The 22,504-nt window shown below is 41.9% G+C and overlaps 1 protein-coding gene across 1 annotated transcript; it reads right to left on the reverse strand.

The window, feature by feature from the left end:
• Positions 1–11,486: 11,486 nt before the first annotated feature.
• Positions 11,487–12,122, reverse strand: LOC107803576 (zeatin O-glucosyltransferase-like). Its single transcript, XM_075242933.1, has 2 exons — positions 12,092–12,122; positions 11,487–11,920 (listed from the first exon to the last, which is right to left on the reverse strand). Exons 1-2 carry the CDS (start codon positions 12,120–12,122, stop codon positions 11,487–11,489), a joined length of 465 nt encoding a protein of 154 aa, XP_075099034.1.
• Positions 12,123–22,504: the final 10,382 nt, after the last annotated feature.

The raw sequence follows: 22,504 nt of genomic DNA on the forward strand, positions 1-22,504 counted from the left end.
GATCACTCCCCTAGTACCATTTTGAATGGCTTGGGTAGTTGCCTTAATAGCTGAGTAACTCATGATTTTGTTTGATTTAAGTCTTTCTTCCACCATGCCACCCATCTTCACTACCTCGTTGAAGGACATGCCTATGGCTGATACCAGATGGCCAAAGTAAGTAGGCTCCAGAGCCTGCAGAAAATAATCCACCATTTCGCTCTCCTTCATCGGAGGGTCAACTCTCGCCACTTGTTCTCTCCAACAAAAACTGTACTCCCTGAAACTTTCACTAGGCTTCTTCTCAATCTTAGTCAGAGACAAATGATCTGGAACAATTTCGAGGTTGTATTGGAAATGACAAGCGAATGCTTGGGCCAAATCATCCCATGTATACCATCTACTGCGATCCTGACGAGTGTACCACTTCAACGCCGCGCCGCTCAGACTCAGGCTAAAGTATGCCATCAATAGCTTCTCTTTTCTGCTGGCTCCTCTCATTTTACTACAGAATCCCCTCAAATGGGCCACCGGGTCTCTGTGCCCGTCATATAGATCGAATTTAGGCATCTTGAATCCCATCGACAATTGAACATCGGGAAATAGGCACAAATCTTTGTAGGCCATGCTCACCTGACCTCCCAATCCCTGCATGTTGTTGAATGACTGTTCCATGATTTTAACCTTCCTGAACATCTCATCCTGTTCTGGATTTTTAGGTGGTTTCTCAGTCTCAACAGGGAGGTCGAAATGAGGAGTGTAGGAGTAAGGTTCCCGGGCCTTGAAAGTAGGCTCCGAGGGATAGTTTTGGTTATCTTGGGTCTGGAATAAAGGCTCATTGGAGGATCGGTGGAGTGTAGCGGGTGGGGGTTCCACAAAAACAGGGATGGCTGGTGGAGGAGGGTATGGAACTGGTTTGAGTGGTGGAGCTTGTGGTATTTGGGAAGTGGTGCCCTGGTAGTGGTGGTAAATGGGGAAGCCTGGAGATGAATCGATAGTGGGAGGTTCTTGGGATTGAGCTAGCAGTAGGACGAAAGCAGGGTTGGCGTGGTAGGATGGTGGTGGATGCCCTTTTACCCATGCCTGGTACATCTTTGCCATCTGGTGTTTCAATTTATACAACTCCTCTTTCAGGTTAACATCAGACTCCCCCCCTCTTTTGGCAGATCAACAATACTTGCATCCAGTTCTTGGTTAGGCATGATCAACTTGTCTTTGGACTTAGTGTTGTATGGATAAGTTGCCAGAATGCCAAACAAACTAACCACCTGTCTGGACTTGATGACAACAACAAACTTGTTAGCGATTAGAGCTTAACAGATAAGCAACCGCACGTTGGGGATGCAATGCACCTAAGCAGTTAACCATTACTATTATGCATTTGATCTGTTGCTTGCGTCATCCCGGCTTTCCCTAATTTTTATTTTGCAACTTCTCTCCTTTTCCATTCCTGTTTTTCTTTGCTTGATTCTTGTTTTTCTTTTATTCCCTCATTTTCCTCTCTTGTTTTGCTATTATTTCCCTCCCACAATTCTCTTGTTTTCTCTTTTTTTTTTTTCATTTCATGGTTATGATTGAATCCTATGGGGATTGCCTATGTATCATGACGCCACATGAATCAGACCAAGCGTAGTTCTGGGGGATAAGTGTTAAAATAAATAATAAAAAAACATTTTGGGGTTTTCAAATTTTCTGTAAAATAAAAATGTCTTGATTACAACGACTCATGCTACAGAATTTAATCATAAAAACTAACAGACTCGAAAAGGGGGACTAACAGACTCCAACAGAAAGATGAAAATACAGACTCGAAAATAGACTAACAGACTCCCCTCAAAAATACCACGCGATCGCGAAACCAGGGGTGGCTAATGCGATGCACCTAAACTTCTAGCCTATCGAGGGGACCATGCAAACGCGATGAATAAAAGCTTGGCTTCCCATCATGGTCGTCCACTACGCTACCGCAGACACACTGTCGCGAACGTGTTGAGTCAACAACCACTGATCCTCAATCGCAGACATAACCATGCGAACTCGAAGAAGAAAATGTGGCAAGTCACCAAATACACGATGCGATCACGGCTAACGCTTCGTGATCGCGAGAAGGTTATCAGACACCAGCTATCAGCAACTCTAAAACAAGGAGAATTGGCTCGTAACCCATCCGAAACACACCCAAAGCCCTAGGACCCCGTTAAAATATACCAACAAGCTTCATAACATAACGCGAACCTGCTCTAGTAATCACATCAAAACAACATCAAAACTACGAGCGCACCTTAAATCGAACTTAATGAACTTATTAACTTTCAACTTCTACAACTCGCTCAGAATCATATTAAATCAACCCGGAATGACGTCAAATTGTGCATGCAAGTTCCAAATAACACAACGGATCTATACCAACTCCTACAATTGAAATCTGAATTCGATATCAACAAAGTCAAACCTCTCAACCTTACAAACCTTCAACATTTCAACTTTCGCCAAAATGTATCAAATTAACCTAAGGACCTCCAAATCCAAATACGGACACATGCCTAAGTCCAAAATCACCATACAAAGCTATTGGAATCATCAAAACAGTATTCCTGAGTTGTTTACATAAAAGTCAAACTCTGATAAACTTTTATCGCTTAAGCTCCTAAAGCAAGAATCATCCTTCCAAATCAATCCCAAATTACCCAAAAACAGAAGGCGACCACCCACGCAAGTCATAATACTTGATACAAAGCTGCTCGAGATATTAAGCCACCGAACGGGATGTTAATTCTAAAAATGGTCGGTTGGATCGTTACACCTTCAAAACCGTTAATTCAGCAGTGGTTATCTTTAGTTGTTGATCCAAAGCCCCTATTTCTTCAATGAGAACGTCTTTTCAAGTTGAAGGCTTTCAAACTGTTCCTTCCAATTATCAGCTTCAGTGCGCAGCTCAATCACTTGCTGATCAGTCCAGGATATCCTTCTCATGAGCTTCATACATGTTAAATTTATATGTAGAAAGATAAGGAAGAAAAGTTATAAACCTAGAAGAAAAGAAAGAAAAACAAGGAAATAAGGATATACCTTGATGGCAAAATGAATAACATCATTCATTAAGGTAACAGAGCTGTGGGATTCAAGTTTCTCCCTTTCCACGGGGCCTATCAATTATTTCAACCATACAACAGCTTGGTTTGATTTCTTTAATAGATTCCCACCATAGGGGACTTCAATAAAAACTTTCGTCATGCCTTGTCTACTGCTATAAGGTCAGGCTTCTTCACGAAAGGAAGCAGCAGGAACGGCAACAGAGGCGGTTGCAGGTAAGGTAGCACAAAAAATGGGTGGATTAACAACACTAGTAACTGGGATCATTGGAAGAGTGGAAAGTGGTGGCTCTTCAAAAATAGGGCCAAAATATTCTTCACCCTCAAATCCTTGAGCGAAAAGTCTATCAACAGGATTTAATAGGGGATTTTCAAAATGGTCAACATCTTTATCCTTAGAGATGTCCAAGTAAACACTCTCTAGTTCATCAATAAGACTGAAAGGCACGGATCCTGAAGGCGGGTCTTGAGAAACAGTGGCATCATCATCTAAAATCACGCGTCTTCTGACTTGTGGCTTCCTCACTAAGGAACCATCTTCATTATCTTCTTCATCTTCTGAGCCACGGGCTTAAGCATTCTTCATCTTAGAAGAAGATAAGCTTAGAATTTGTTCCTGTGTAGAGCTAACAGAAAGCCTAGTAGAAGGAACAAAAGAGGGGTTGATGCCATGAATGGCAAACCCTAGAAAGAGTAAAAAAGGGATCAAAGGAAAGGAAAAAAGAAAAAATGAAGAAAAACCATGGTAACATAGAATACCGTGGGTCTTTACTTTCCATCCAAACTTCTGAAAAAGAAATTTCCATGATCTCTGGTCCATGGGAGCAATAGTCAATATTTTTTCTACTTAGTCACGGAAGTCAGGGATTTCTCCGAAAACTTCCATGGTTGCAGAAAAATAAACATAAACACGTGTAAGAAAGATTGAAACCTTGAGAGAAACAAAAAAATAGAGAAAAATACTCACCTGCAAAGTTTCACTTCTTAGGGAAGGACATGTTCTCATTGCCCACTAAGTCACGAGTGGGAATAGCTACAAACAACCACGGTCACGATCATTCTCAGGGCTGACTAAAACTCTCTTACTTCTTGCCACGAGAGATAAAACACCCTCGCAAAAGAGCTTCTAGCAGTATAGATGGAGTAAGTGACAAAAACTAAAAGGAGGGGAGACCAAATTTGACAAACAACGAAGGCAAGCTACTGCCCTCCACATGATCAAACCTATTTGGCTAAGACAGATATTGAAGTAACGGCAAAGTCAATGATTACTGAGTTGATAGGAGGGTTGAACCCTAAAGTACCAGGGTAGGTATAAACAACCAAATAACCTTCACGATAAGAGGTAATTCTATCATCAACACTAGGGTTACCCCTGGAAAATTTATTTTCCAGTTGCATTCACGACGAACTAAGGGAAGGGGACCAGAAATGATCAAACTAGGGTAATGATCAGTAGGGTTAAGTGATGCTATAGAAGAAACCTGTTTTCTCATGGCTTCATGATCTGATATGAAAGAAAATTCTTGAGGAATAATTTCGGACACAGTGGGATCTCGCATGGGTTCATTGTGGTCTTTCCCTCTAGTGGAGGACCTATGAGTTATTTAAGTTCTTGCTCTAGAAGAAGAAGGTTTTGCAGTATTCTTCTAAGAAGGGGTAGAACTACGGTTAGATAGAGAGCCTAAGCTACAAAGTCTACCGCCTCTTCTACTTCTAGTTGGGGCAGAAGATGGAGGAAGTTCATCAACAATCACTACCTTATGGGGGTCTGATGATGAAGAATGACTTGAAGATCGGGAAGTCATCTTTAGTGGTGAAAACACAATGAAAGAGTAAGATTTGAAAGAAGAGTAAGAACATGAATACAAGAGAGAATAAGAGGTTTTCAAAGTTGCAAATGGTACAGTATAAATAAGGAAAGACCGTCATTATGAACCATTATCATGGAACCGTCACTTCAAACTGATGCGGCCGTAGAAAACCTTAAAAATGCTTAAAAATTGTAGAACTAATTATAACAAGACACGTGTCCTGAGCATTAAATGGAAAGGACATAAGTCTCATCGTTTCTAAAGAAAGCATTATGATAGTTGGGAATAGGCGGTAAGACATTCCCCCATAAATGAACTTACCACTTTTTGAATATTCGGTTGAGAATGTTTAGAAAGTGGGGCGACTATCTGTATTGGTGGAAAAAAGGCATGACACGCGGATCAACAACGTGGTGATAGGTGACATTTATATTGGGTCAATAAATGAAGACAGAAAGGCAAGGTTAAAATACTCATGGTATTTTATCAGAGAAGGTACTGGATCTGACAGTTGAAAAAGAGAAAATAGGCACGAGATGCATGAAGACCATAAAACGGAAAGATTCATGAATCAGTTGTAAATATGAAAAAGGAATCAACATTAGCCTTGATTATGCGCGATCTTCTATCATTACCATAACCCTTACAAGTAAATTTAGTAAAAGGTAATTAATGTTAATAACGGGTCAGAATTAAGTGAGGAAACCGTTACAACCGTGTATCCTTATATAGGGACCCTTACCTCATTTTGTATGATCATCTGAATGTTTCTAATTGTATGCAATCAGTCTTTTATTTTACTTGATTCAAGATTCAAATCCGTAATTCTGGAAGAATTTAGCAATCAGCAATAAGCTTTCTTTCCTTTACTTTTTATTTCAATTATTTATTTTATTCCTGCATTTTTAAGAAAGTGAACTAAATTTGGTTATCAGTAACTTGATTTTCTTTAATATTAGCTTTGACTACGAAAACTATTTTTGGGTTAAACACCTAGAGCTAGATGAAGTCCAGCTTGTTGGGCCAGCAAACATGATTAACCTTTTACCTTATCCTCTTTTTATCGTGCAAGTAGCATAGATTTTATTCTAGTATATATAAGTAGCCAAAATATACGAATATTGACTTTGAACAATATTCTCTTCGCACATCTGACCGCCTTCTATTTGGAAATTCAACTACGCACACCAAAAGAGTAAACACAAAAGGATGGGGGAAAAATGAAACAATAGAAGATTTTCTTCTTCCCTGCTCAATTAATTAGCTAGATAGACCTTAATGTGCAATAATTACCCTCTTTGTGCTGATTCTATGGACTATAAGGAGCACTCACAGTGCTCATAAGTTTTTTAAATGATACAAGTTTCATAAGATCACCATTTCTAATTAACTTGTCCTAATTAATTTCCATCCAAGATAAATGTCTTAGCTTGATTCATCATATAATGACGATTTTTCTTATGAATTAAGCATGGAATTTCAATTAAAAGACAAAATGTTAAAGTATAAAATGTTACTTAGAATGTCTTGTTGCATTCACTGACAAATTTCATTGGGTCTCTTAATAGAAAATCAAACTGTTTTTAAAGTAAATTCTGCATTCCGAGACCTCAAAAACCTCTTTCGGCATTATCTCGATTTGCGTGCGCAGTCCAGACGCATAGCCGGGAAGACACTTTGTGAAAATCTGTAAAAAATGATAAATTTGACTATAAAATGAATTAAGTTGACTTAGGTCAATATTTTGGGTAAATGGACCCGGACCCATGATTTAACAGTTCCGAAGGGTCCGTAGAAAAATATGGGACTTGGGCGTATGCCCGGAATCGAATTCCGAGGTCCCAAGCGCGAGAAATGAATTTTTGAAGAAAATTATTTTCTGAAATTATTTATGAGATTTGGAAATGAATTGTGATTAGAACTTGATGGTATCGGGCCCGTATTTTGGTTTAGGCGCCCGGTATAGGTCTTATATGTGATTTAAGATAAGTATGTGAAATTTGGTAAGAAACAGACCTGAAACGACGTGAATCAGATCGTTTCTGAGAAAAATAGAAATTTTAAGTTCTTAAGAAAAATTCATGATGTTGATACTAAATTCATAGTTGTTGATGTTATTTTAGTGATTTGAATGCACGAGCGAGTCCGTATGTTGTTTTTAGGTTGGTGTGCATGTTTGGTTGGGAGACCCGAGGGCTCGGGTGAGTTTTGGATAGGCCACGAGGTGGATTTTATACTTGAAAAATTGCAGATTCTCAGCTGGTGTGATCAGGTCTGCAGGCTTCGCAAATGCGACAAACCTTCGCAAATGCAGAGAGTGGACCTAGAAGCCTGAGTCGCAAATGCGATTTTGCATTTGCGAACAGCCTCTCGCAAATGCGATGATGGCTGAAATGCTGAGTGTATCGCAAATGCGACATATGTTTCGCAAATGCGAAAGTCCAATTTTCTGAAGGGTTCGTAATTGCAAACCCTGGTCGCAATTCCCATATCTGCAATCTGCAATTTTTATACTTAGCCAAAAAGCTCCCATTTTTCACACTCTTTCAAAGCCAAAACACACTTGGGCGATTTTTCAAAGACAACTCTTCTTCCAAATCAATTGTAAGTCAATTTTAACTCGTTTTCTTCAATCATTAACATTTTTTCACATGATTTCAACTCAAAATCAATGATTTTCATGGGGAAAATTGGGTGTTTTGGGTAGAACCTAGGTTTTTCAAAAACTGGGGATTTGGACCTCGATTTGAGGTCTGATTTCAAAACAAATTATATATTTGGGTTTGTGGGGGAATGGGTAATCGGGTTTTGGTTCGAACCTCGGGTTTTGACCATGTGGGACCGAGGCGATTTTGACTTTTTGGGTAAAACTTTAGAAAACTCATTTTCATGCATTAGAATCGATTCAGTTAGCGTTTATTGATGTTATTAAGTAACTTGTTGCTAGATACGAGCGAATTGGTGGTGGAATCAAGAGGTAAAGCGATAGTAGAGACTTGAATTGTGTTCGTGGCATTGAGGTAAGTGTTTGGTCTAACCCTAGCTTGAGGGATTATGAGTTGTGTCCTATGTGCTACATGTTATTTGTAGAGTACGACGTATAGGCATGGTGACGAGTATCTATACGTTGATGTCAAGCATGCCCGTGAGTCTTATACTATGATTAATCTGACTTCGTTTGTATTGTTCATGCCCTTTTGTGAGGATTTCTATTGTTGAGCAAGGCTCGTGGAAGTAATATTGGAATTTGAATATTGAAGAGCGTTGGCTCAAGTTGTAAATTGAATTGTGGAAGTATAATTGGCAATTGAACCCTATAGAGCATTGGCTCAAGTTGTGAAGTGAGTTGTGAAATAAATGTGAAAAGGAAAAGAGAAGAGATTTTGATATTGTTCCCTTGCCGGGATTCGATTGTTGTACTGTTGTTCCCTTGCCGGGATTTTATTGTGATTTTATTTATTTTCTTACCCTTATTTCTTGTGATTATTGTTTTGGTAAGAGAGTTTTTAAGCACGACGGGTGATGCCGTGCACTTGTCCTTGATTTTCCTGAATCTTGCTGATAATTGAGTTATGTTGTCCTTTACGCTTATTTACTGATTTTCCGTCGTTACTTGATTCTATTATGTTGTTATTGATTCCCTTGCCAGAATTTTGTTGTTCCCTTGTCGGGGCTCCATTTGTGATCGGTGTTAAATTATATTTGGATCGGGTTGCACGCCGCAACAATATTATATTTGGATCGGGTTGTACGCCGCAACAATAATATAATTGGATCGGGTTGCACGCCGCAACAGAGTTAGTATGTTTTGGGAACGGGTTGCGCGCCGTAACAATTGATAATACCAAGTGTTTATAGATTGGATATGAGTCCTTATTGTTTTGCTGTAAATTCTAAATTGTTCTTATGATTTCCTCGTAATTTACTGTTGGTACTGATATTTTCCCACTGCATGTACTCCCTCCCATCTTCACTTGTCTATTCCTGTTTTATTTTTCCGATGCACATTATATAACTTCATAGGTTTATTTGGTAGTCTGGTCCTAGCCTCGTCACTACTTCGCCGGGGTTAGGCCAGACACTTACCAGCACATGAGGTCGATTGTGCTGATACTACACTCTGTAATATGTGCAGATCCCGGAGTGGCAGCTTTTGGACCGTAGCATTGGGTAGCTGCCTTCAGTCCAGCTAGAGATCCAGAGGTAGTCCTGCAGACTTCCGCAGGCCCGACGTTCTCTTCTATCTTTATATGTATTCTGTTTTCATTTGCTTCCGAGACAGATTGTACTTTTCTTTCAGACATTTGTATGTAGTAATTCGTAGACAGTCCATGATATTGTGACACCGGATTCCGGGTAATTATGTATGTTGGCGTTGTGGTACTGTTTATGGTTAATTTACCAGATTAAGTCTTCCGCTTGTATCTATTTATCGTTAATATTTCACTGTTATTCACATGTTAGTTTAAATTGTTAAAAATGCTAAATAAAAGAGTTAGGGATTCTATATAACGTGGCTTGCCTAGCTTTCACGAGTATGCGCCATCACGACTTCCAAGGGTGGGAAATTCGGGTCGTGACACAAACATAAAAAGATGTTTTCCCAATTATTTATACTAAAAATAACGAACGAATATATAATATATGTCTAATCTATGCACAACATATGTATAACCATGTATAATTAATATATAATTATGTATAAACCGATTAGAAAAAATAACGGATAACCCAGCCGAGTGGGTAAAATCCCAATCCAACAGCTCTAAGTGCAAGAATCACATCAATCCTCGCAACAACCTTCAATATGGCCTATTGCATAGCAAAGAGTCCAATTCACCCCTTTGAGCGTTTCTTCACAATAGATATTTGCTTAAGAAGCAGTTATATTTCTATGCATTTCTTCAAAATCAGAAGGATGGTATCTTGTCTAAGTCAAAGGGAACAATTAACCCGCTTTATAGTCTGTTTGGCCAAACTTCTAAAATCAGCTTATTTTGAGAAGTGTTTTTTTTAAAAGTATTTTAAAAAAAATTGCTTTTTATGAGAAACAGTTTGTGTTTGACTAATTAATTTGAAAACTACTTTTGAGTAGTAATTAGTGTTTGGCCATGCTTTTGAAATCTGCTTCTAGGTGTATTTTTCTCAAAAATGCTTCTCAGAAAAGTAATTTTAGAGAGAAATTACTTTTTTTGCTTCTCAAAAACTGTTTCTGCTTCTCAAAAATTGTTCCTGCCCCATGGGATCATTTTGTTAATGTTCAATTTAAGCTGCATTGGGTGTCGAATCCAACATCATTTAATAATCTTAATTAGTCTTATGTATAGTATACTCCCTCCGTTCCAAAATAAGTGATTTTTTGGTTGTTTTCGCACATATTAAGAAATTCACCTTTTAATATTAATTAGTAATGAAATTGACCATATTAACCTTCACTATCTCTTCACATAAACACTCCTAACACATACTCCAACATTAATTACTCCAAGGGCAATGCAGGAAAAAAATAATTAATTCACTCTTGAAATCTGAAAAAATCACTTATTTTGGACCACAAAAAAAAAGGTAAAAAAATCACTTATTTTGGACCAGAAGGAGTACTTATTAAAATTTCAAACACTATTCTTTTTGCTCACACCCCATGCCTCGGCGCTTGCCTCTGGCTCTCACCCAACTTAATAGCTACTTGTTCATGTATACAATGACTTCATGCATAGCGAAGCAAATAAAACTTGAAACATCAAATTAATTAATTAGCTAGTGACTTTTGTAGTATTTCCGATACATTATTGCACTAAACTTGCATGGAAGACAGAACAACAATACATCTTAATTCCAAACAAAATACACATCTCAGAGCACAAAGATTAATAGCATAGTAATTTCAGAATAAAGTAAATAAAAAGACCTGTTTATTTTTCATAATTAAAGTAATCGCAATATAATTTCATCGTGCTTGGTTGCACAAATATAATTATATAAATAGATATTTATTTTTAAGTTAAAATAAAGTTAACCATAAAATAAACAAAATTTTAATTAGATGGATAAGTAAATCAACTTTATAGTGTGACAAGTATGTGTGCATATAAGAAATACTAATTTTTATTATTAGTACTAGGTATTTAAAATACATATGTTCCAAAAGTACATTTAATAACATTAAATTAATATAACTAATATAAAAAAGAATAATCGGTATCTCCACACTCATGTGAATATAACTAGATTTATGATTTCTTCGCTTTTTTAAATAACAAAAGAATATGATGTGTTTAGAAAGTATTTTTCTAATAAATATATGTATAAATAGAAAAAAGGACCTAGCAAAACATGAAATTGATTTCAACAAGTGTTCTTTCTCATATTTGAAATGAAAGAGACAGATTGTCAAAAACTAATTTATTTGAAAAATAAGAATAAAAGAGATCCCCTTGAGAATTAAAGAGTCTAATTGCTACTCCTCAATTACATCTTATTATTCCATGCCTAACCAGTTACAAGATGTGATTCCAGAGACCCTCTAATTTTAAAGAATTTATCTAGTGATATACGACATAAATGATTCAATGTCTTTTTTTGTTTCACCACCATCCATGAACTATGCTTTCACCACATCCTTCAGCTCCGCCGCCTTTTGCCTCAATTTTTCACCTTCAGGCGAATCCATCAAAGTCTTTACAGCATTATGAATTGTCTCCGCTTTCACCAACTCATTTCTACGCGCCCAGTCTCTAACGTACATTCCTATTTTCAAGCCTTTGATCAATAACAAAGCGGTCCTACGGTGGTCTGTATGCAATGGCCATGCAGCAATTGGAACTCCCATTGAAATGCTCTCCATTACAGAGTTCCAACCACAATGGCACAAGTAAACTCCAGTTGACGCGTGTCCTAACACCTCTAGTTGTGGGGCCCATCCCCGCTCTACGATTCTGGCCTCTTCCTTCCACTCTTTCCTCATACCCTTCTGGTAAAGCAAAGGCCCGAGTACTATACTGCCATTGTTATTCTCAGCAAAGATATTTGCTCTGTCTGCTTCTTTCAGTATCCAAATGAACTTTTATTGGCTTTGTTCAAGGCCAAGTGCTAGTTCTCTTATTTCCTCATCAGTAAATGAAGCTGCAGATCCAAATGAAACAAGCATCATTGAGTTTGGTTCTTGTTTGTCCAGCCACTGCAAAAGGTGATGATGTAGTTGGATACTAGTCGTGTCTTTTTTGATATTCTGATCCATTTCAAAAGGGTTCATAAAAAGACCAAGACCCCACGTGTTCCCTTGCTCATCATACGATTTGAAAGCTTGTTGCATCAAATCAAGATATATACCATCAATGGGTTTACAAGTACTGAAAATATTTAGGCCACAGCACAACTCATTTGTTTCTCCACGTATTTCACCATTAATGGCGGTGGTGAATCTGATCCAGGTTCCATGGATGCAAGTTCTTGCAATATTTCTGCAACATCAGTTGGCGGTGCAACTGGATCAGCATTTAGTTCGCTGCCGATGAGCCAAGTGCTACACGAACAGGTAACACCCGCACTGTTACTGATGCAGGTGATGATGCCCTTATGGCCATCTTAAAAAAATGGGACAGATGGAGAATGAGAACAAAACAATCCGCGACCAGATGAAGGAACATCAGGAAAGGGTCGACAAAATACCAGGCGCTCCGAAGCTGTTACCAAAATGCGACGTAGGCCGGTTTGTTGAACAACCATATAGCGAAGGGGCAGCTCAAAATATATTGAAAAATGCCGCCATATTTAAAAATATATGATGGTACCACGGACCCAGAAGATCACTTGATCCACTACGTTACCGTAGTAAAGGGTAACGATTTATCAAAGGAACAAGTACCATTTGTGCTGCTAAAAATGTTCGGCGAAACTCTGATAGGAGGAGCGCTGACATGGTACTCTTAGTTACTAGCACGATCGATATCCACATTTGAATAAATGGCAGATAAGTTTGCCACCATGCATACGGGAGCGAAAAAGGCAAAAGCTAGGGTCAATGATATCTTCACCCTCAGGCAAACGACGGGCGAGGGACTTCGGGATTTCCTAGCCCGATTCAACAGAGTGAGGATGAGCCTAATAAATGTGTCTAAAAGGATGGTAGTAGCAGCCTTTCAAAATAGGCTAAACAGAAATGGGTCAAAAGCAACCAAAAAGCTACTCAGCAGACTCATGAAGTACCCTCCTACCATGTGGGAAGAAATCCATAATGCCTATTGCGCCGAAGTAAGGGCAGACGAGGACGAACTGACTCGCTTCAACGATTGATATCATTCCAGATCGAGACCAGGAGAGATCGCCGTCATGATGGGCGAAGGTAGCAACTACCACGCTTCAATCAAAAAAGACACCAGCCCTATATCCGAGCATCCAATCCACCACCTTCACGGCACGCCGATGCCGCGCCTCGACATACCGCACCCTCCCGAAACGAAAGAGGTATGCCTCCACTACTATCTGCTCATAACTTTTGTGTTTCCCCTTCAGAAATAGTGTATGCACTGGAGAAGCTCAACACTAAGGTGCAGTGGCCGCAAAAGATGATGTTGGACCCGTGCGCAAGGAGGTCAAACATCCTATATGAATTCCACCAAGAAAGAGGACACAAGACCGAAGATTGCATAGTTCTGCGGTAAGAAGTAATTAGGATGTTAAACCAGGGGTACCCGAAAGAACTGCTAAGCGATAAAGGACGGGCCAACTTCGCTCGAGGGCGCGACCCACCTCAAGGACCTCCAAAGCCACCATCACTAGCCCGTACCATACAAATGATCATTGGTAGCGGTGACAACACGGTAATCAACCATGTGAAGTTCACCACCACGCATAAACTCAAACGGACAGTCGCCCACGAACGGTATGACAACCTCGAAGATAGTATCATCTTCGATAAGTTAGATACCGACGGTTTGTCTTTCCCTCACTATGATGCTTTGGTTATAACTTTACACATTGCTGATACTGATGTGAAAAGAATCATGGTGGATGACGAAAGGGTGCGTGTGTTGTTCACCCGCGAGTTCTCATGCAAATGAGGCTCGAGGATAAAATAATACCACGTTGCATAACACTAATGGGTTTTAATAATGTAGTAGAGCGAACATCTGGAGAAATAGTGCTACCCGTCCTGGCAGGAGGGGTTACTCTGGAAATGACATTCCACGTCATGAACCAGGAAACGACCTATAACACCATCATAGGGCGACCATGGATACACGTCATGCGAGCCGTCCCGTCCAGTTTCTATCAAGTAACCAAATTTCCCACCCCATGGGGGATATTCAGCATCTGAGGCTAGCCACGCACCGCCCAAGAATGCTACTGGATCGCCCAAGATTACACACACACCAAACAAATAAAAGGGGCAAGTGGGGAGGCATAGCAATTAGCCATGTGGGGAACCAAACCCGACATACAAATGGAGGCCATCAAAGACCCAAATATCGTAGAAGCTTGCAAGGCGACCGCAGAGGATCTTGATCCCGTCCAATTAGACGACACCGATAGCACAAAAAAGGCATATATTGGACACAAACTCTTGGAGCCAGGTAAATATCGTGGATTTTTAACTAACAACGCCGATTTGTTTGCTTTCTCCCATTCGGATATGCCAGAAATCCCAAGGGATATCACCACTCATAGACTGAATATCGACCCACTTTATCTACCGGTACGACAAATGAGGAGAAAGTTCATGCTGCAATCAATGAGGCGGTCAGCGAGGAGGTGGATAAAATACTCACCAACAGTTCCATCATAGAATCGAAATACCCTCAATGGGTCGCCAATGTGGTCATGGCCAAAAAGAAGAACGGGAAAAGGCGAATATGTGTTGACTTCACCGATCTGAATAAAGCATGCCCGAAGGACTCCGTTCTATTACCTCACATCGACCAACTTATCGATGCGACAGCGGGGCACGAACTGGTGAGCTTCTTGGATGCATACTCCAGTTACAACCAAATTCTAATGGCTGAAGAAGATCAAGAAAAGACAACTTTCGTCACTCACCAAGGAACGTACTGCTATAAAGTGATGCCATTCGGGCTCAAGAATGCAAGGGCCACGTACCAGAGGTTAGTCACCAAAATGTTCAAAGAACAGCTCGGCAAGACCATGGAGGTTTACATCGACGACATGCTGGTAAAGTCGACAAAGAAAGAGGATCACATTGGCCATCTGAAGGAAGCCTTCAAGATATTAAGGTAGTACGGGATGAAGTTGAATCCCAAAAAGTGTGCCTTCGGCATAACTTCAGGAAAATTCCTGGGTTTCCTCGTGTCACAAAGGGGAATCGAAGTCAACCCAGATCAAATCAGGGCCATCGACGCAATACTAGAGATTTTGACCAGCAAAAAGCAGGTGCAGAAGCTAACAGGGCGAATAGCTGCCCTATTAAGGTTCATTTCACGATCTTCAGATAGATGCCACAAATTCTTCAATGTGCTGAAAAAAGACCACGGGCTGCAATGGAACGAAGAATGTATCGACGCCCTGAGAAAACTGAAAGCGTATCTATCTTCGCCGCCATTACTCGTCAAAGCGGACACAGGTGAATGTCTACTTGTGTAACTAGCAGTTTCCGAAGTTGCGGTAAGCGCAATCTTGGTCCGTGAAAATAAAGGTATGTAATCTCCGATTTACTATATCAGCAAAACTTTAATCAATGCCGAGACGAGGTACCCTCACCTTGAAACGCTAGCTCTGGCATTAGTTGTGGCTTCACGGAAGCTTAGACCGTACTTTCAATGTCACCCCATAAAAGTGGTGACAACCTTCCCCCTAAGGGGTATCCTACACAAACTCGAACAATATTGCCAAATGGTCCATAGAACTAAGTGAGCACAACATAACGTACCAACCGCGAACTGCCATTAAGTCGCAGGTGCTCGCCGACTTCGTCGCCGATTTCGGCACAAAAATATTTTCCGTGGTAGAACAGGAAGCACTCCGCACTTCTACGTATACCGACCTTAGGGTCCTCTTCACCGATAGTGCCTCTAATGCCTCGGGATCGGGACTGGGACTCGTCCTCAGGTCCCTACAGGCGAAGTAATTCGCCAGTCCATATGATGCTCCGAGATGACTAACAACGAGGTTGTGTATGAAGCTGTGATTGCAGGTTTAAAGTTAGCCCTCAAATATGGCGCTCGATGACTCATCCTCCACTATGACTCTCAACTCGTGGTGAATCAAGTCACCGGGACTTTCCAAATAAAAAAGCAGAGACTACAAAGGTACCAGGCGAAAATCCACAAACTGCTGCCAGAATTTGACGAATGCCGCCTCGACCAAATACCTAGGGCGCAAAATATTGAAGTAGATGGCCTCGCTAAATTAGCTGCGGCCACCAAGAATATAAACAAGGAAAATGTGGTCACCCTTCTTCATTCCGCAATAGACCACGTTGAGGTACATTCCATAAACTTAACTTAGGGCTTGCATAACCGCTTCGTAGCCTATTTACAGGAAGGTACGCTCCCGCAAGATAAAAAAAAAAGCCAAAAAACTCCTGGTACAGTCAGCCCAATACAGCCTAGTAAACGGTGATCTCTACAAAAGAACATTCGGCGGCCCCCTAGCCAAATGTCTTGGACCACATCAAACAAGACGAATACTGAAAGAAGTACACGAAGGGCACTGTGACGCCCATATGAGAAACCGCACCCTCATCCGATGCCTCATCCGCACCGGCTACTACTGGCCTACCATGAAAAAAGAAACCGCAGATTATGTTCAGAGATACGAGCAATGTCAAAAGTACGCCCCTATACATCAAGTAGGGGAACTCCTTCATGCCGTCACTTCGCCATGGACATTCATAAAGTGGGGAATGGACATAGTCGCCCCCCTCCCAACAGGACGAGGTAAGGTACACTTCCTTTTGGTTTTAACTGACTATTTTTCTAAATGGGTGGAAGCGGGTGCATACACTCAGATACGTGATCAGGAGGTCATCACGTTCATATGGAAAAACATTATATGCCGTTTTGGCATCCCCAAAAAAATTAGCTGCGACAACGGACCTCAGTTCATCGGAAAAAGAACGACTGAGTTTTTCGAAAAAATGGCACATCAAACGAATACTCTCCACGCCATATCACCCTGCCTCTAATGGTCAAGCTGAATCCTACAACAAAATAATACTGAATATATTGAAAAAGAAGCTTGAGGATGCTAAAGGGGCTATGACCTGAACTACTACCGTAAGTGTTATGGGCATACAGTATAACGCCAAAAACTAGCACAGGAGAAATGCTATACTCACTGGCCTACGGGACTGACGCAGTTATACCCGTCGAAGTCGGAGAACCTAGTTTGAGATACTCCAACGAGAGTGGACCAAGCAACGATGAAAGTAGGCTACAAGATCTGGATGAAGTCGAAGAACGGAGAAATATAGCCCACATAAGAATGGTAGCCCAGAAACAACAGGTAGAAAGATACTACAACAAGAGAGCCAAGGTGCGACCACTCAAAGTCGGAGACTGCGTCCTCAAGGCCAAAACACAAGCATCAAAAGACCCTAATGAGGGAAAATTGGGAACGAACTGGGACGGACCATACAAAATTATAGCTGCAACAAAAAAAGGAGCATTCCAGTTAGAAACAATGGAGGGAAAATTACTCCAAAACAACTGGAATGTTGCCCACCTCAAGTACTTCCACTTCTAATAGAAGGTGTTACCTAAGTCGTACTCTTTTTCCCTCACCCGAGTTTTGTCCCAATCGGGTTTTCCCTGGGAGGTTTTTAATGAGGCGGCAAGGGAGACGCCTCAAGGATCGAAGTGTTGTTCATTACCTCGACCCGTCGACATGGTGTCCGGAACGAAGTAATAAAGGGACTGGATATAGACAGTCAAATCTCCATTGAATGTGCAGAGTCGACATGTGATTCTCACGAATTTAATCAAATATCCATTGTATGTTCAAAGTCGACATGTGATTCTCACAAGAATTTAGTCAAATCTCCATCGTATGTGCAAAGTTGACATGTGATCCTTACAAGTATATAATTAAACCTCCATTGCATAAACAAAGTCATGTATTCCTACGGGAATACGATCAAAATCTCCAAGAAGAAATGGCCAAGGCCATTGACGACAATGTAGGTTCGACCTCGTTCGGACTACGAAGGGATTCTACTTCGAAGACAGTTCGAAGCAACATCCCAATGCCCAAGGCCATCGACGACAATATAGGTTCGACCTCGTTCGAACTATGAAGGGATTCTACTTCGATGACAGTTCGAAGCAACATCCTAATGGCCAAGGCCATCAACGACAATATAGGTTCGACTTCGTTCGAACTACGAAGGGATTCTACTTCGACGACAGTTCGAAGCAACATCCCAATAGCCAAGGCCATCGACGACAATATAGGTTCGACCTCGTTCGAACTGTGAAGGGATTCTACTTCGACGACAGTTCGAAGCAACAACCCAATGGACAAGGCCATCGATGACAATATAGGTTTGACCTCGTTCGAACTACGAAGGGATTCTACTTCGACGACAGTTTGAAGTGACATCCCAATGGCCAAGGCCATTGACGACAATACAGGTTCGACCTTGTTCAAACTACAAAAGGGATTCTACTTCGATGACAGTTCAAAGCAACATCCCAATGGCCAAGGCCATCAATGGAAATATAGGTTTGACTCGTTCGAACTACGAAGGGTTTCTACTTCAACGACAGTTCGAAGCAACATACCAATGGCCAAGGCCATCGACAACAATATATGTTCTACCTCGTTTGAACTACGACGGGATTCTACTTCAACGACGGTTTGAAGCAACATCCCAATGGCCAAGGCCATCGATGACAATATAGGTTCGACCTCGTTCGAACTACGACGAGATTCTACTTCGACAACAGTTCGAAGCAACATCCCAATTGCCAAGGCCATCGACGACAATGTAGGTTCGACCTCGTTCGGACTACGACGGGATTTTATTTCAACGACAGTTCGAAGCAACATCCTAATGGCCAAGGCCATAGATAAAAATATAAGTTCTACCTCGTTCAAACTACGATGGGATCCCGCTTCAACGTCAGTTCGAAGCAACATCCCGATAGTCAAGGGCGTCAACAATATCATGGGTTCGATAAATGCAAGAAAGAACAAGTCAACAAAGTAAATTTTACATTACAGCAAAACATTATTTACACTTGCCCCTACAAACGGGCTCAAGTATGCCCCGTGAAAAACCCCCTAAACAAAAGCAAGTACAAACAAAAACTACGCATCATCCCCAGTGGGGTAAGCATCTTCGTACCACGAATCTGAAGCAAGGCGGTTCGCATCATCAGAGTTGATATCATCCCCGTCAAGTCTGAGGGGGTCATACCGGCATGCCTCACGAGCTGCACGAGCCTCGGTATACACAGCCTGAACCTCCACCTCAGTAGCCCTTCCCTCGGCACGAAAAGCCTTATACACATCAAGTCGAGCCTCCACGTGGACCCACAACTCGTATAAACAACAGGGCACGACCGGATCGACTGAGGCACGAGACATAGAAGGCTGAGAATGTCGACTCGATTTGTCCATTCAGAGTAGCCAGCTCTGTCTCCAGCTCTGCCTCCAGCTCTTTGACACGCCCTTCGAGCCCTACAACCCGACGACCTGAGGCTTCCTTCCCTTCAGTCAACTCTAACATAGAAATGCGGAGGGCATCTTCCAGAGATATCGATTCAGAAATAGTTGCCGCCAGTTTATCAGTACTGACGCTCAGCTCGCACTTAAGCCCCTCTACCTTTGCCGCTTTCACATTCAGCTTAGCGGTCAAACTGGCCACCTCTGCCTGCAAGTCGGCATTTTCGGCCATCACCCCCTACTCAACTCAAGCTCGTCGTCCTTCACTTTGTGGGAAGCCTCGATCTCGCTATTATGAGCGACAATTTTCATGAGCTCCTCATCCCGCTCCCTCAACTCTTCAATCTTACGCTCTAATTGGTCCTCCCGCTATTTGAGCCTCTCACGAAATAGCTGGAACTCGGGGCCCTGATGATAAATGTCGGCCATTTCCCGATGCTTAGCACGATACTTCTGATATTTAGACGACATCTTCTCATAAAGTCCCATCATTTTCCTCTCTCGATGCTCTCTCTCAACCTCAATGACGAGGGTCTGACAAAAAAGAGAAGGGAAGAAGTTAGAAACAAAACACAAAACGACAATTAACACACAAACCCAACGACGAAAAGGGAAGGAAAGGTGCCTATTTCCAGGGCCATACCAGCGATCTTATGAGACAACTCCATGTCACTCATTGCCCTAAGCATCTCGCTTTCAGGAGCGGCACAAAGAGGAGCTAGGGAAGACGCCACCTGCTCGTTGTTCAGCAGCAAGTTGTAGTCCCCCGAAACGATCACATGACAGTCAGATCCATCCATCCTAAACTCCATATGGGTATGGCGAGCCACGAACTCATTAACATCCTCTAGGTTAATATTCAAACCTGAGCCGCCACCCTCAACACGATTCCCTCCAACATTAGACAACGCACCACTCTCAACAGAGCGCACTAAACCAGCTCCTGGGCAAACTCCTTCCACTTGGGGAGATCTCCCCGACAAAATGGCGTTGGCCATGAATGTGGGCACAGGGGCTGTCTGGGATGCCCTACTTCTAACAGTGTCTGTAGTCACGCCCTTTCCAAGCTCCAGCCTCCTTTTCCTCGACAACGGCTCGTCCCCATTAGAGGATTCATCCAAAGGATGTGAGGCCGATATCGAAGAAGCCTCTTCCCTCGCAGCCACGACTCGAGACGAATCTCCCAATTGAATAGGTTGAGGACGACCCTCTCGAACAGACTCACTCAAGATAAACTAATCTGTAGTAGCAGCGGCTTGTCGAAAGTCGGGGACTAGCGCCCTTCGCCTAGAAGCTCCTCGACCTGTCATCATAAAGGGTCGTACCATTAAATAAGGTCGCACGGCCAACGAAGCAGTAAGTAAGGCATTTACTAGAGGGAACTTTAGGGCCGTAATGCTTCACGAAGGCGGGCCAAGTTCGAGTTTCTGCTGCATGAGGTAGAAGACGGGCTACCGAATCCCTGATATCCGCAGTAGGGTGAGACAGATGACCCATAGCTGCAAAACGGCAAGCAAATAAACTTTACAGTGAATACTGAAGAAAGGGGAACAAAACAAGTGATGACACTTAGAGCCTCATTCCACCGCTCTGGGAATCTAGCGGAGTCAGAAACGACGTGCTCGGTCTTGACAAAGAAGTATTTATGCCAAAACTTGCGGCTTTCCCGGTCATCTGTCCTGACCACCAGCCCTTTCGTGCCACGAAGCCTCAAATGCACCATGGTACCCCTGAGGAAGCCAGGCGTGAATAGGTGCAAAAGGTGGTGGACAGAAACGCTACATTCTGCCAACCCTGCATAATTGGTCAATAGCAAAAGCAACTTGAGCGTATATGGCGAAAGTTGTGCTGGGCAAACTTGGTAGAATCTACAGAATTCTTCCGCTAAGGAGAAGAGAAGAAGATTATAGCCGATCATAAATGAGTACTCATAGAAAGATCAGTACCCAGGTCTGTGGACGTCCACGTAATCTCTCCCCACCGGAACTATTTCTATATAAGCAGGAATGCCATACTTTACACGAAGGGCATCGATATGAACCTGCCCCGTCTCAGAAAATATGGGGTTCGGGGTATGAGGGGGATGTTTGAGGAAGTCACTCTGGGATAAGGGGTGTCTCGGTAGTAACTCCTCCACCGTATGAGGGCTTTCACCCTCTTCTACCACCATATCTCCGCCGTCAGAAGGAGGCACCGTAGACAACGAGGTGGCTTCAGGAACCTCTTCATGAGAACAACGAGACCTCGGCATGATATTGTTCAAAGGAATATCAACACAAAAGGACGAAGGAAGAAGAAGCTTAGGGTGAGGAACGAAAGAAGAAACAGAAGGGTATGAGAGCAAATAAGGAAGATTAAAATAGGTTATCAAGGGAGAAATGGCTAAAGTTTTTTGGAAAATCAAATCCTTCACCTATTTATAGGGTTGGGTGACGCAAGAATCGAGGCGGCAGGTCTCAAAGTAGCGCAAGAATCGAAGCACCAAGCCGTCAATCCCTGCCTCGAAAACTTGCGTAATGATGGCGCATATAAAGCTGACATCACTTCCCGGTAAAGTGTAACACTTGGTGTTTTGCTGAACATGATGACCATCTCCCATTGGCCACAATGCAACATTTCAACATGTCAAATTTCTCCAAAAAATGCATGAAGTCCGCTTATCGAGGATGCATCCGGTCGCAACCCCGACGAGCGGAGGGACTAACTGTATGAGTCCAAATTTGACCAACTATGACCTACAACGAGTACGATAAATGACCGGGTATCTTCGAGTCAATGTCCTGAGAGAGACGACCTTAGGGCAAAAGAAGAAACTGTACGACCCTTGCAGTAGAGTAAGCCCATTAGGGGACATTAAGGATATTTCGTCGAATATTCCTGGTATTTCATTTCTTACAATGTAGAAGAGTTTCTCTCTAGTATATAAGGGTGACAAAAACCTTGTAATAGGGCATCAATACTATGGGAAACTTACTATTCTTGAATGAAAATAAACTC

This window comes from Nicotiana tabacum, chromosome 22 (assembly GCF_000715075.1).
Source record: "Nicotiana tabacum cultivar K326 chromosome 22, ASM71507v2, whole genome shotgun sequence".
In the NCBI taxonomy this organism is placed as follows: Eukaryota; Viridiplantae; Streptophyta; class Magnoliopsida; order Solanales; family Solanaceae; genus Nicotiana; species Nicotiana tabacum.